Source organism: Oncorhynchus keta, chromosome 5 (genome assembly GCF_023373465.1).
Source record: "Oncorhynchus keta strain PuntledgeMale-10-30-2019 chromosome 5, Oket_V2, whole genome shotgun sequence".
Lineage (NCBI taxonomy): Eukaryota > Metazoa > Chordata > Actinopteri > Salmoniformes > Salmonidae > Oncorhynchus > Oncorhynchus keta.
Window position 1 is genome coordinate 36,795,287 of NC_068425.1, and position 12,741 is coordinate 36,808,027.

The 12,741-nt window shown below is 45.4% G+C and overlaps 1 protein-coding gene and 3 long non-coding RNA genes across 22 annotated transcripts in view; 2 read left to right on the forward strand and 2 right to left on the reverse strand.

Annotated features, from left to right (window-relative positions):
- Positions 1-3,414: 3,414 nt before the first annotated feature.
- Positions 3,415-4,394, reverse strand: LOC127930248 (uncharacterized). 3 transcript variants are annotated; one of them, XR_008137483.1, is made up of 2 exons: positions 4,245-4,394; positions 3,415-4,139 (listed from the first exon to the last, which is right to left on the reverse strand). It is a non-coding gene; the product is annotated as an uncharacterized LOC127930248 (long non-coding RNA). The 3 variants fall into 3 exon arrangements; XR_008137481.1 differs by having other exon boundaries at positions 4,206-4,394; XR_008137482.1 differs by having other exon boundaries at positions 4,179-4,394.
- LOC127930249 (uncharacterized) lies at positions 3,783-4,319 on the forward strand. Its single transcript, XR_008137484.1, has 3 exons — positions 3,783-4,035; positions 4,071-4,113; positions 4,254-4,319. It is a non-coding gene; the product is annotated as an uncharacterized LOC127930249 (long non-coding RNA).
- An 857-nt stretch (positions 4,395-5,251) lies between the features above and the next one.
- On the forward strand, positions 5,252-6,964 carry LOC127930250 (uncharacterized). Of its 17 annotated transcripts, none has more exons than XR_008137495.1 (5): positions 5,252-5,387; positions 5,529-5,773; positions 5,811-6,069; positions 6,370-6,383; positions 6,828-6,964. It is a non-coding gene; the product is annotated as an uncharacterized LOC127930250 (long non-coding RNA). The 17 variants fall into 17 exon arrangements; XR_008137485.1 differs by having other exon boundaries at positions 5,566-5,773; positions 6,828-6,963; XR_008137499.1 differs by having other exon boundaries at positions 5,603-5,773; positions 6,828-6,961.
- A 1,515-nt stretch (positions 6,965-8,479) lies between these two features.
- Positions 8,480-12,741, reverse strand: part of abcc1 (ATP-binding cassette, sub-family C (CFTR/MRP), member 1) — a 95,762-nt gene continuing 91,500 nt past the window's right edge. The window contains exon 34 of the mRNA XM_052519810.1: positions 8,480-8,968. Coding sequence (XP_052375770.1) covers positions 8,860-8,968 — 109 coding nt within the window. The 3' untranslated portion in view covers positions 8,480-8,859. The remainder of the gene's footprint in view (positions 8,969-12,741) is intronic.

A 12,741-nucleotide genomic window follows, 5' to 3' on the forward strand; every position in this document is an offset into this window, starting at 1 on the left:
CCATTCCTGGGTGCTTTTTGATGTGTGTTTGGGGTCGTTGTCCTGCTGGAAGACCTACAACCATCAATGGAGACCAGTTTTTGGACATTGGTCTCAAACACCTGATAATCTGCTGTATACTTTGTGGCTTGTGGCACGTTCAACACAAAACACTAAAGCACACAGAGCTGGTAAAGACTAATCTGATCCTGGGCTGTTTCATTACACACAGAGCTGGTAAAGACTAATCTGATCCTGGGCTGTTTCATTACACACAGAGCTGGTAAAGACTAATCTGATCCTGGGCTGTTTCATTACACACAGAGCTGGTAAAGACTAATCTGATCCTGGGCTGTTTCATTACACACAGAGCTGGTAAAGACTAATCTGATCCTGGGCTGTTTCATTACACACAGAGCTGGTAAAGACGAATCTGATCCTGGGCTGTTTCATTACACACAGAGCTGGTAAAGGCTAATCTGATCCTGGGCTGTTTCATTACACACAGAGCTGGTAAAGGCTAATCTGATCCTGGGCTGTTTCATTACACACAGAGCTGGTAAAGACTAATCTGATCCTGGGCTGTTTCATTACACACAGAGCTGGTAAAGGCTAATCTGATCCTGGGCTGTTTCATTACACACAGAGCTGGTAAAGGCTAATCTGATCCTGGGCTGTTTCATTACACACAGAGCTGGTAAAGGCTAATCTGATCCTGGGCTGTTTCATTACACACAGAGCTGGTAAAGGCTAATCTGATCCTGGGCTGTTTCATTACACACAGAGCTGGTAAAGGCTAATCTGATCCTGGGCTGTTTCATTACACACAGAGCTGGTAAAGACTAATCTGATCCTGGGCTGTTTCATTACACACAGAGCTGGTAAAGGCTAATCTGATCCTGGGCTGTTTCATTACACACAGAGCTGGTAAAGGCTAATCTGATCCTGGGCTGTTTCATTACACACAGAGCTGGTAAAGACTAATCTGATCCTGGGCTGTTTCATTACACACAGAGCTGGTAAAGGCTAATCTGATCCTGGGCTGTTTCATTACACACAGAGCTGGTAAAGGCTAATCTGATCCTGGGCTGTTTCATTACACACAGAGCTGGTAAAGGCTAATCTGATCCTGGGCTGTTTCATTACACACAGAGCTGGTAAAGACTAATCTGATCCTGGGCTGTTTCATTACACACAGAGCTGGTAAAGACTAATCTGATCCTGGGCTGTTTCATTACACACAGAGCTGGTAAAGGCTAATCTGATCCTGGGCTGTTTCATTACACACAGAGCTGGTAAAGGCTAATCTGATCCTGGGCTGTTTCATTACACACAGAGCTGGTAAAGACTAATCTGATCCTGGGCTGTTTCATTACACACAGAGCTGGTAAAGGCTAATCTGATCCTGGGCTGTTTCATTACACACAGAGCTGGTAAAGGCTAATCTGATCGCTGTTTCATTACAGAGCTGGTAATCTGATCCTGGGCTGTTTCATTACACACAGAGCTGGTAAAGGCTAATCTGATCCTGGGCTGTTTCATTACACACAGAGCTGGTAAAGGCTAATCTGATCCTGGGCTGTTTCATTACACACAGAGCTGGTAAAGGCTAATCTGATCCTGGGCTGTTTCATTACACACAGAGCTGGTAAAGGCTAATCTGATCCTGGGCTGTTTCATTACACACAGAGCTGGTAAAGAGCTAATCTGATCCTGGGCTGTTTCATCCACAGAGCTGGTAAAGGCTAATCTGATCCTGGGCTGTTTCATTACACACAGAGCTGGTAAAGGCTAATCTGATCCTGGGCTGTTTCATTACACACAGAGCTGGTAAAGACTAATCTGATCCTGGGCTGTTTCATTACACACAGAGCTGGTAAAGACTAATCTGATCCTGGGCTGTTTCATTACACACAGAGCTGGTAAAGACTAATCTGATCCTGGGCTGTTTCATTACACACAGAGCTGGTAAAGGCTAATCTGATCCTGGGCTGTTTCATTACACACAGAGCTGGTAAAGGCTAATCTGATCCTGGGCTGTTTCATTACACACAGAGCTGGTAAAGACTAATCTGATCCTGGGCTGTTTCATTACACACAGAGCTGGTAAAGGCTAATCTGATCCTGGGCTGTTTCATTACACACAGAGCTGGTAAAGGCTAATCTGATCCTGGGCTGTTTCATTACACACAGAGCTGGTAAAGACTAATCTGATCCTGGGCTGTTTCAGACACAGAGCTGGTAAAGGCTAATCTGATCCTGGGCTGATTACAACAGAGCTGGTAAAGACTAATCTGATCCTGGGCTGTTTCATTACACACAGAGCTGGTAAAGGCTAATCTGATCCTGGGCTGTTTCATTACACAGAGCTGGTAGAGGCTAATCTGATCCTGGGCTGTTTCATTACACACAGAGCTGGTAAAGACTAATCTGATCCTGGGCTGTTTCATTACACACAGAGCTGGTAAAGGCTAATCTGATCCTGGGCTGTTTCATTACACACAGAGCTGGTAAAGGCTAATCTGATCCTGGGCTGTTTCATTACACACAGAGCTGGTAAAGACTAATCTGATCCTGGGCTGTTTCATTACACACAGAGCTGGTAAAGGCTAATCTGATCCTGGGCTGTTTCATTACACACAGAGCTGGTAAAGGCTAATCTGATCCTGGGCTGTTTCAACACACAGAGCTGGTAAAGGCTAATCTGATCCTGGGCTGTTTCATTACAATCTGATCCTGGGCTGTTTCAACACACAGAGCTGGTAAAAATCTGAGACTGTTTCACAAACACAGAGCTGGTAAAGGCTAATCTGATCCTGACTGGTAAAGGCTAATCTGATCCTGGGCTGTTTCATTACACACAGAGCTGGTAAAGGCTAATCTGATCCTGGGCTGTTTCACACACAGAGCTGGTAAAGGCTAATCTGATCCTGGGCTGTTCCATTACACACAGAGCTGGTAAAGACTAATCTGATCCTGGGCTGTTTCATTACACACAGAGCTGGTAAAGGCTAATCTGATCCTGGGCTGTTTCATTACACACAGAGCTGGTAAAGGCTAATCTGATCCTGGGCTGTTCCATTACACACAGAGCTGGTAAAGGCTAATCTGATCCTGGGCTGTTTCATTACACACAGACAAAACTGACCAGACAGACCAGACAGACAAAACAGACCAGACAGACAACAGACCAGACAGACCAGACAGAGCAGACAGACCAAACAGACCAGACAGAGCAGACAGACCAGACAGACAACAGACCAGACAGACCAAACAGACCAGACAGAGCAGACAGACCAGACAGACCAACAGAGCAGACAGACCAAACAGACCAGACAGAGCAGACAGACCAAACAGACCAGACAGACCAAACAGACCAGACAGACCAAACAGACCAAACAGACCAAACAGACCAGACAGACCAGACAGACCAAACAGAGGTTAACAAAAAAGTACTTTATTTTTTTTACACATCAGTTTGATTCATGTCCCGAAAAATAATGCACACTTAAAAACTAGTGCATGTATACAAATATAAAATAATTATAATAATGCATACTTACAAATGATATAAATATGTAACAGCACAGTAATGTACTCAATGGTTTAACAGCGTATGTTCTGAGACGGCTTGTCTCCCTAACGGCACCTTATTCCACTTATAGAATAGAAGAATGAGTTGCCATTTGGGACACAGCCCCCAGTGAAAATGAGTAGCATGAGTCCATAGACAGAATATATTACTAAGGTATTTGAGGCTTGAGACTTGTTGATCAGCCTGACTAACCCAACACCTTATTGAGACTTGTTGATCAGCCTGACTAACCCAACACCTTATTGAGACTTGTTGATCCCAACACCTTATTGAGACTTGTTGATCAGCCTGACTAACCCAACACCTTATTGAGACTTGTTGATCCCAACACCTTATTGAGACTTGTTGATCAGCCTGACTAACCCAACACCTTATTGAGACTTGTTGATCAGCCTGACTAACCCAACACCTTATTGAGACTTGTTGATCAGCCTGACTAACCCAACACCTTATTGAGACTTGTTGATCAGCCTGACTAACCCAACACCTTATTGAGACTTGTTGATCAGCCTGACTAACCCAACACCTTATTGAGACTTGTTGATCAGCCTGACTAACCCAACACCTTATTGAGACTTGCTGATCAGCCTGACTAACCCAACACCTTATTGAGACTTGTTGATCCCAACACCTTATTGAGACTTGTTGATCAGCCTGACTAACCCAACACCTTATTGAGACTTGTTGATCAGCCTGACTAACCCAACACCTTATTGACACTTGTTGATCAGCCTGACTAACCCAATAGCGTATGGCTCAAAAGGTTCAATAATATAATAGCACCTACTAACCAACAGATAAAGTGCCAACGAGGAAAAAGTGGTCTGATCAGCCTGAAGGCTAAGTCAAATGACCTTATTGAGACTTGCTGACACCCTGTTCCCTATAAAACACCTTTTGAGACTGGTCATTTAGGGTCAGCCATTTGGGATTTAGCCAGAACCTTATTGATAATGTGTGATACATTCATTTAAATAAAGCAGGTTTAAAGCCAGCCAGGTCTCTCCCTAGACTAACCTGGTTACAGACAACAGACTTGTTGATAGTTACTGGTTAAGACAACAGGTCTCTCCCTGACTAGTTACTGGTTACAGACAACAGGTCCTCCCTAGACTAGTTACCCAGACACCTTCCCTGAGACTTGTTACTGGTTACAGACAACAGGTCTCTCCCCTAGACTAGTTATAGGTTACGACAACAAGACTTGTTGATCAGGTCTAACCCAACACCTTACTGAGACTTGCTGACAACAGGTCCTCCCTAAACCAACACCTTACAGAGACTTGTCTGATCAGCCTGACTAACCCAACACCTTATTGACTACTTACTGGTTACAGACAGCAGGTCTCTCCCTAACACCTTATTTACAGACACTTGTCTGATCAGCCTGACTAGTTACTGGTTACAGACACCTTATCCCTGAGACTTGTTACAGACAACAGGTCTCTCCCTAGACTAACCCAACACCTTATTGACACTTATAGTTGATCAGACCTGACTAACCCAACTAGTTATGGCTCAACAACAGGTTCAATAATATAATAGTTACTGGTTACTAACCAACAGATATAGTCCCAGACAACTGGAAAGACAACAGGTCTCTCCCTGACTAGTTACTGGTTACAGACAAAGGTCTTTCCCTAGACTTACAGTTATAGGTTACAGACAACAGGTCCCCCTAAATGACACCCTGTTCCCTATAAAGTGCACTACTTTTGAACTGGTCATTTAGGGTGCCATTTGGGATTTAGCTAGAAGGATATTATAATGTGTGTTACATTCATTTAAATAAAGCAGGTTTAAAGCCAGCCAGGTCTCTCCCTAGACTAGTTACTGGTTACAGACAACAGGTCTCTCCCTAGACTAGTTACAGACAACAGGTCTTTCCCTAGACTAGTTATAGGTTACAGACAACAGGTCTCTCCCTAGACTAGTTACTGGTTACAGACAACAGGTCTCTCCCTAGACTAGTTACTGGTTACAGACAACAGGTCTCTCCCTAGACTAGTTACTGGTTACAGACAACAGGTCTCTCCCTAGACTAGTTACTGGTTACAGACAACAGGTCTCTCCCTAGACTAGTTACTGGTTACAGACAACAGGTCTCTCCCTAGACTAGTTACTGGTTACAGACAACAGGTCTCTCCCTAGACTAGTTACTGGTTACAGACAACAGGTCTCTCCCTAGACTAGTTACTGGTTACAGACAACAGGTCTCTCCCTAGACTAGTTATAGGTTACAGACAACAGGTCTCTCCCTAGACTAGTTACTGGTTACAGACAACAGGTCTCTCCCTAGACTAGTTACTGGTTACAGACAACAGGTCTCTCCCTAGACTAGTTACTGGTTACAGACAACAGGTCTCTCCCTAGACTAGTTACTGGTTACAGACAACAGGTCTCTCCCTAGACTAGTTACTGGTTACAGACAACAGGTCTCTCCCTAGACTAGTTACTGGTTACAGACAACAGGTCTCTCCCTAGACTAGTTACTGGTTACAGACAACAGGTCTCTCCCTAGACTAGTTACTGGTTACAGACAACAGGTCTCTCCCTAGACTAGTTACTGGTTACAGACAACAGGTCTCTCCCTAGACTAGTTACTGGTTACAGACAACAGGTCTCTCCCTAGACTAGTAGTCTATAGGTTACAGACAACAGGTCTCTCCCTAGACTAGTTATAGGTTACAGACAACAGGTCTCTCCCTAGACTAGTTACTGGTTACAGACAACAGGTCTCTCCCTAGACTAGTTACTGGTTACAGACAACAGGTCTCTCCCTAGACTAGTTATAGGTTACAGACAACAGGTCTCTCCCTAGACTAGTTATAGGTTACAGACAACAGGTCTCTCCCTAGACTAGTTACTGGTTACAGACAACAGGTCTCTCCCTAGACTAGTTACTGGTTACAGACAACAGGTCTCTCCCTAGACTAGTTACTGGTTACAGACAACAGGTCTCTCCCTAGACTAGTTACTGGTTACAGACAACAGGTCTCTCCCTAGACTAGTTACTGGTTACAGACAACAGGTCTCTCCCTAGACTAGTTACTGGTTACAGACAACAGGTCTCTCCCTAGACTAGTTACTGGTTACAGACAACAGGTCTCTCCCTAGACTAGTTACTGGTTACAGACAACAGGTCTCTCCCTAGACTAGTTACTGGTTACAGACAACAGGTCTCTCCCTAGACTAGTTACTGGTTACAGACAACAGGTCTCTCCCTAGACTAGTTACTGGTTACAGACAACAGGTCTCTCCCTAGACTAGTTACTGGTTACAGACAACAGGTCTCTCCCTAGACTAGTTACTGGTTACAGACAACAGGTCTCTCCCTAGACTAGTTATAGGTTACAGCCAGGTCTCTCCCTAGACTAGTTATAGGTTACAGACAACAGACTGCAACGCAGGGCTTGGGTCAAGAGAAGTGTGGTGTAGGATGCCGTTTGAGGTGTGGCACTATGGAAAGCAGCGTCTGGGAGGTCAAGGGTCAAAGGCCACCCAGGCAGAGGTCAAGGGTGGGTAACCTCACTCTAACAGTACTCAACATAGAGGGGGGCGGGATCTGACTGATGGGACAGGTTTCAACAGCTGGCGTCTGTGATTGGACAGATATCCATTCACTCACTCCCTGTGGGGAATAACATTGCACTGTCTGTCAAATAAATATTCAACCTAGTCCACCCGGTTCTATTGGAGAGAAAAGATCAGAACATTCCGGTTCCGTTGGAGAGAACAGATCAGAACATTCTGGTTCCCTTGGAAAGAACAGATGAGAACATTCCGGTTCTGTTGGAAGGAACACACCAGAGCATTCTGGTTCCGTTGGGGAGAACAATTCAGAACATTCCAGTTGCATTGGATAGAAAAAAATCTGAATATTCTGATTCTTTCCTCTGATGGCAATAAAGGCAAACTGGGGCAGAGACAAAACAAAAAGGACTCTTTTATAGTCTCTCAACAGAGTACATCTTCAAAAGCACACAATGCCCATTTAAAAATAAAATAAACCTAGCTGCTATTCTGAGTCTGATTGACGGAGGAGAGCAGATCTGATGGCCTTCTGGCTTCCCACAACGGCAAGCCGGAGCGGACAAATTCTGCACGATGAAGGGAATCTTGAAAACATCCAGACACCCGTTTAAAGGAGAGTTGAACAAACAGAGTTTGGGAGAAACAGTAAGAGCTGTTGGAAGGGATTTGTCCTGGAGAAGTCTTTAGTTAAGGGAGGGAGGAGTAACAGAAGGGATTTGTCCTGGAGAAGTCTTTAGTTAAGGGAGGGAGGGAGGAGTAACAGGAGGGATTTGTCCTGGAGAAGTCTTTAGTTAAGGGAGGGAGGAGTAACAGAAGGGATTTGTCCTGGAGAAGTCTTTAGTTAAGGGAGGGAGGAGTAACAGGAGGGATTTGTCCTGGAGAAGTATTTAGTTAAGGGAGGGAGGAGTAACAGAAGGGATTTGTCCTGGAGAAGTCTTTAGTTAAGGGAGGGAGGAGTAACAGGAGGGATTTGTCCTGGAGAAGTCTTTAGTTAAGGGAGGGAGGAGTAACAGAAGGGATTTGTCCTGGAGAAGTCTTTAGTTAAGGGAGGGAGGAGTAACAGGAGGGATTTGTCCTGGAGAAGTCTTTAGTTAAGGGAGGGAGGGAGGAGTAACAGGAGGGATTTGTCCTGGAGAAGTCTTTAGTTAAGGGAGGGAGGAGTAACAGGAGGGATTTGTCCTGGAGAAGTCTTTAGTTAAGGGAGGGAGGGAGGGAGAAGTAGAGGGAGGGATGGAGGGAGGAGTAACAGGAGGGATTTGTCCTGGAGGGAGGGATGGATGGATGGAGGGAGAAGAGGAGGGAGGGATGGATGGAGGGAGAAGAGGAGGGAGGGATGGATGGAGAAGTAGAGGGAGGGATGGATGGAGGGAGAAGAGGAGGGAGGGATGGATGGAGGGAGAAGAGGAGGGAGGGAGGGATGGATGGAGGGAGAAGAGGAGGGAGGGATGGATGGAGGGAGAAGTAGAGGGAGGGAGGGATGGATGGATGGAGGGAGAAGTAGAGGGTGGGATGGAGGGAGAAGTAGAGGGTGGGATGGAGGGAGAAGAGGATGGAGGAAGGAGTGGAGGTAGAGTGCTCCCATAATTTATACACACTGAAACATTGAAATCCTTAGAAATCTCCTCTCTCTCTCTGCTACTTCTTCCCTGCACAGCCTCCCGGTCGGAGGAGAGGAAGAGGGGGTTGGAGGAGGAGTTCTCTGTAAGGAGGGATGTTGTCTTTAAGCAACCTGTCCTCTCCCGTTCGCCCACTCAGACCAGTCCAGAGTCTTTAGCCATCTTGTAGAAGATTCCTCTCTTGGTGATGAGAGTGGAGGGAGAGTCAAACTCTGCCATCTCCCCTTTATCCAGGACCAGCACTCTGAAGGGAGGAGAGAGAGAGATGAGAGAGAAGGTGCAGGTGTGTGTGTTTTCATATATTACCTGGTGTAGTCCATGATAGTATTGAGTCAGTCTATATATTACCTAGTGTAGTCCATGATAGTATTGAGTCAGTCTATATATTACCTAGTGTAGTCCATGATAGTATTGAGTCAGTCTATATATTACCTGGTGTAGTCCATGATAGTATTGAGTCAGTCTGTATATATTACCTAGTGTAGTCCATGATAGTATTGAGTCAGTCTGTATATATTACCTAGTGTAGTCCATGATAGTATTGAGTCAGTCTATATATTACCTGGTGTAGTCCATGATAGTATTGAGTCAGTCTATATATTACCTGGTGTAGTCCGTGATAGTATTGAGTCAGTCTATATATTACCTGGTGTAGTCCATGATAGTATTGAGTCAGTCTATATATTACCTGGTGTAGTCCATGATAGTATTGAGTCAGTCTATATATTACCTAGTGTAGTCCATGATAGTATTGAGTCAGTCTATATATTACCTGGTGTAGTCCATGATAGTATTGAGTCAGTCTATATATTACCTGGTGTAGTCCGTGATAGTATTGAGTCAGTCTATATATTACCTGGTGTAGTCCATGATAGTATTGAGTCAGTCTATATATTACCTGGTGTAGTCCATGATAGTATTGAGTCAGTCTATATATTACCTGGTGTAGTCCATGATAGTATTGAGTCAGTCTATATATTACCTGGTGTAGTCCATGATAGTATTGAGTCAGTCTATATATTACCTGGTGTAGTCCATGATAGTATTGAGTCAGTCTATATATTACCTGGTGTAGTCCATGATAGTATTGAGTCAGTCTGTATATATTACCTGGTGTAGTCCATGATAGTATTGAGTCAGTCTATATATTACCTGGTGTAGTCCATGATAGTATTGAGTCAGTCTATATATTACCTGGTGTAGTCCATGATAGTATTGAGTCAGTCTGTATATATTACCTGGTGCTAACGGTTAGCTTGTCTAGCCCGGGCCTACGAACTGTTAGCTTGTTAGCACAGGCCTGCTAACCATCTGGCTCACTGCGTTCTAAACACTCTGAACCCATTTACTTTCTATCTCTCTTTGATTTTTATTTTGTTTATACCTTCCGGAAACCTGCCTCACCCACTGTGATACGGAATCGCTATCACCTTTAATTTTTATTTTATTTTTATGACACACTCAAGAACCTCCAGACGCTAACCAGCTAACTAGCTACAAGCTATTAGCTTGTCTAGCCCGGCCTACGAACTGTTAGCTTGTTAGCACAGGCCTGCTAACCATCTGGCTCACTGCGTTCTAAACACTCTGAACCCATTTACTTTCTATCTCTCTTTGATTTTTATTTTGTTTATACCTTCCGGAAACCTGCCTCACCCACTGTGATACGGAATCGCTATCACCTTTAATTTTATTTTATTTTTATGACACACTCAAGAACCTCCAGACGCTAACCAGCTAACTAGCTACAAGCTATTTAGTCATTGTTAGTTTTTTTTAAACCTGGATAACACTCGCCAGCCCAGCTTCCCTGCCCATCCACCGCTGCCCCCTGGACACTGATCTCTTGGCTACATAGCTGACGCACGCTGGACTGTCCATTAATCACGGTACTCCATTCTGCTTGTTTGTTTTATCTGTCGACCCAGTTGCCTAGTCAACGCCATTTTACCTGCTGTTTGTTGTGCTAGCTGATTAGCCTCGCCTACTGTTTTTAGCTAGCTTTCCCAATTCAACACCTGTGATTACTGTATGCCTCGCTGTATGTCTCTCCCAAATGTCAATATGCCTTGTATACTGTTGTTCAGGTTAGTTATCATTGTTTTAGTTCACAATGGAGCCCCTAGATCCACTCTGCATACCCCTGTTACCTCCTTTGTCCCACCCCCCACACATGCGGTGACCTCACCCATTACAACCAGCATGTCCAGAGATACAACCTCTCTCATCATCACCCAGTGCCTGGGCTTACCTCCGCTGTACCCGCACCCCACCATACCCCTGTCTGCGCATTATGCCCTGAATATATTCTACCATGCCCAGAAACCTGCTCCTCTTATCCTCTGCCCCCAACGCTCTAGGCGACCAGTTTTGATAGCCTTTAGCCGCACCCTCATACTACTCCTTCTCTGTTCCGCGGGTGATGTGGAGGTAAACCCAGGCCCTGCATGTCCCCAGGCACCCTCATTTGTTGACTTCTGTGATCGAAAAGTCTTGGTTTTATGCATGTCAACATCAGAAGCCTCCTCCCTAAGTTTGTTTTACTCACTGCTTTAGCACACTCTGCTAACCCTGATGTCCTTGCCGTGTCTGAATCCTGGCTCAGGAAGGCCACCAAAAATTCAGAGATTTCCATACCCAACTATAACATCTTCCGTCAAGATAGAACTGCCAAAGGGGGCGGAGTCGCAGTCTACTGCAGAGATAGCCTGCAAAGTAATGTCATACTTTCCAGGTCCATACCCAAACAGTTTGAACTACTAATTTTGAAAATTACTCTCTCCAGAAACAAGTCTCTCACTGTTGCCGCCTGCTACCGACCCCGTCAGCTCCCAGCTGTGCCCTGGACACCATTTGTGAATTGATCGCCCCCATCTAGCTTCAGAGTTTGTCCTGTTAGGTGACCTAAACTGGGATATGCTTAACACCCCGGCAGTCCTACAATCTAAGCTAGATGCCCTCAATCTCACGCAAATCATCAAGGAACCCACCAGGTACAACCCTAACTCTGTAAACAAGGGCACCCTCATAGACGTCATCCTGACCAACTGGCCCTCCAAATATACCTCCGCTGTCTTCAACCAGGATCTCAGCGATCACTGCCTCATCGCCTGTATCCGCCACGGAGCCGCAGTCAAACGACCACCCCTCATCACTGTCAAACGCTCCCTAAAACACTTCTGTGAGCAGGCCTTTCTAATCGACCTGGCCCGTGTATCCTGGAAGGACATTGACCTCATCCCGTCAGTTGAGGATGCCTGGTCATTCTTTAAAAGTAACTTCCTCACCATTTTGGATAAGCATGCTCCGTTCAAAAAATGCAGAACCAAGAACAGATACAGCCCTTGGTTCACTCCAGACCTGACTGCCCTCGACCAGCACAAAAACATCCTGTGGCGGACTGCAATAGCATCGAATAGCCCCCGTGATATGCAACTGTTCAGGGAAGTCAGGAACCAATACACGCAGTCAGTCAGGAAAGCTAAGGCCAGCTTCTTCAGGCAAAAGTTTGCATCCTGTAGCTCCAACTCCAAAAAGTTCTGGGACACTGTGAAGTCCATGGAGAACAAGAGCACCTCCTCCCAGCTGCCCACTGCACTGAGGCTAGGAAACACGGTCTCCACCGATAAATCCATGATTATCGAAAACTTCAATAAGCACTTCTCAACGGCTGGCCATGCCTTCCGCCTGGCTACTCCAACCTCGGCCAACAGCTCCGCCCCCCCGTAGTTCCTCACCCAAGCCTCTCCAGGTTCTCCTTTACCCAAATCCAGATAGCAGATGTTCTGAAAGAGCTGCAAAACCTGGACCCGTACAAATCAGCTGGGCTTGACAATCTGGACCCGCTATTTCTGAAACTATCTGCCGCCATTGTCGCAACCCCTATTACCAGCCTGTTCAACCTCTCTTTCATATCGTCTGAGATCCCCAAGGATTGGAAAGCTGCCGCAGTCATCCCCCTCTTCAAAGGAGGAGACACCCTGGACCCAAACTGCTATAGACCTATATCCATCCTGC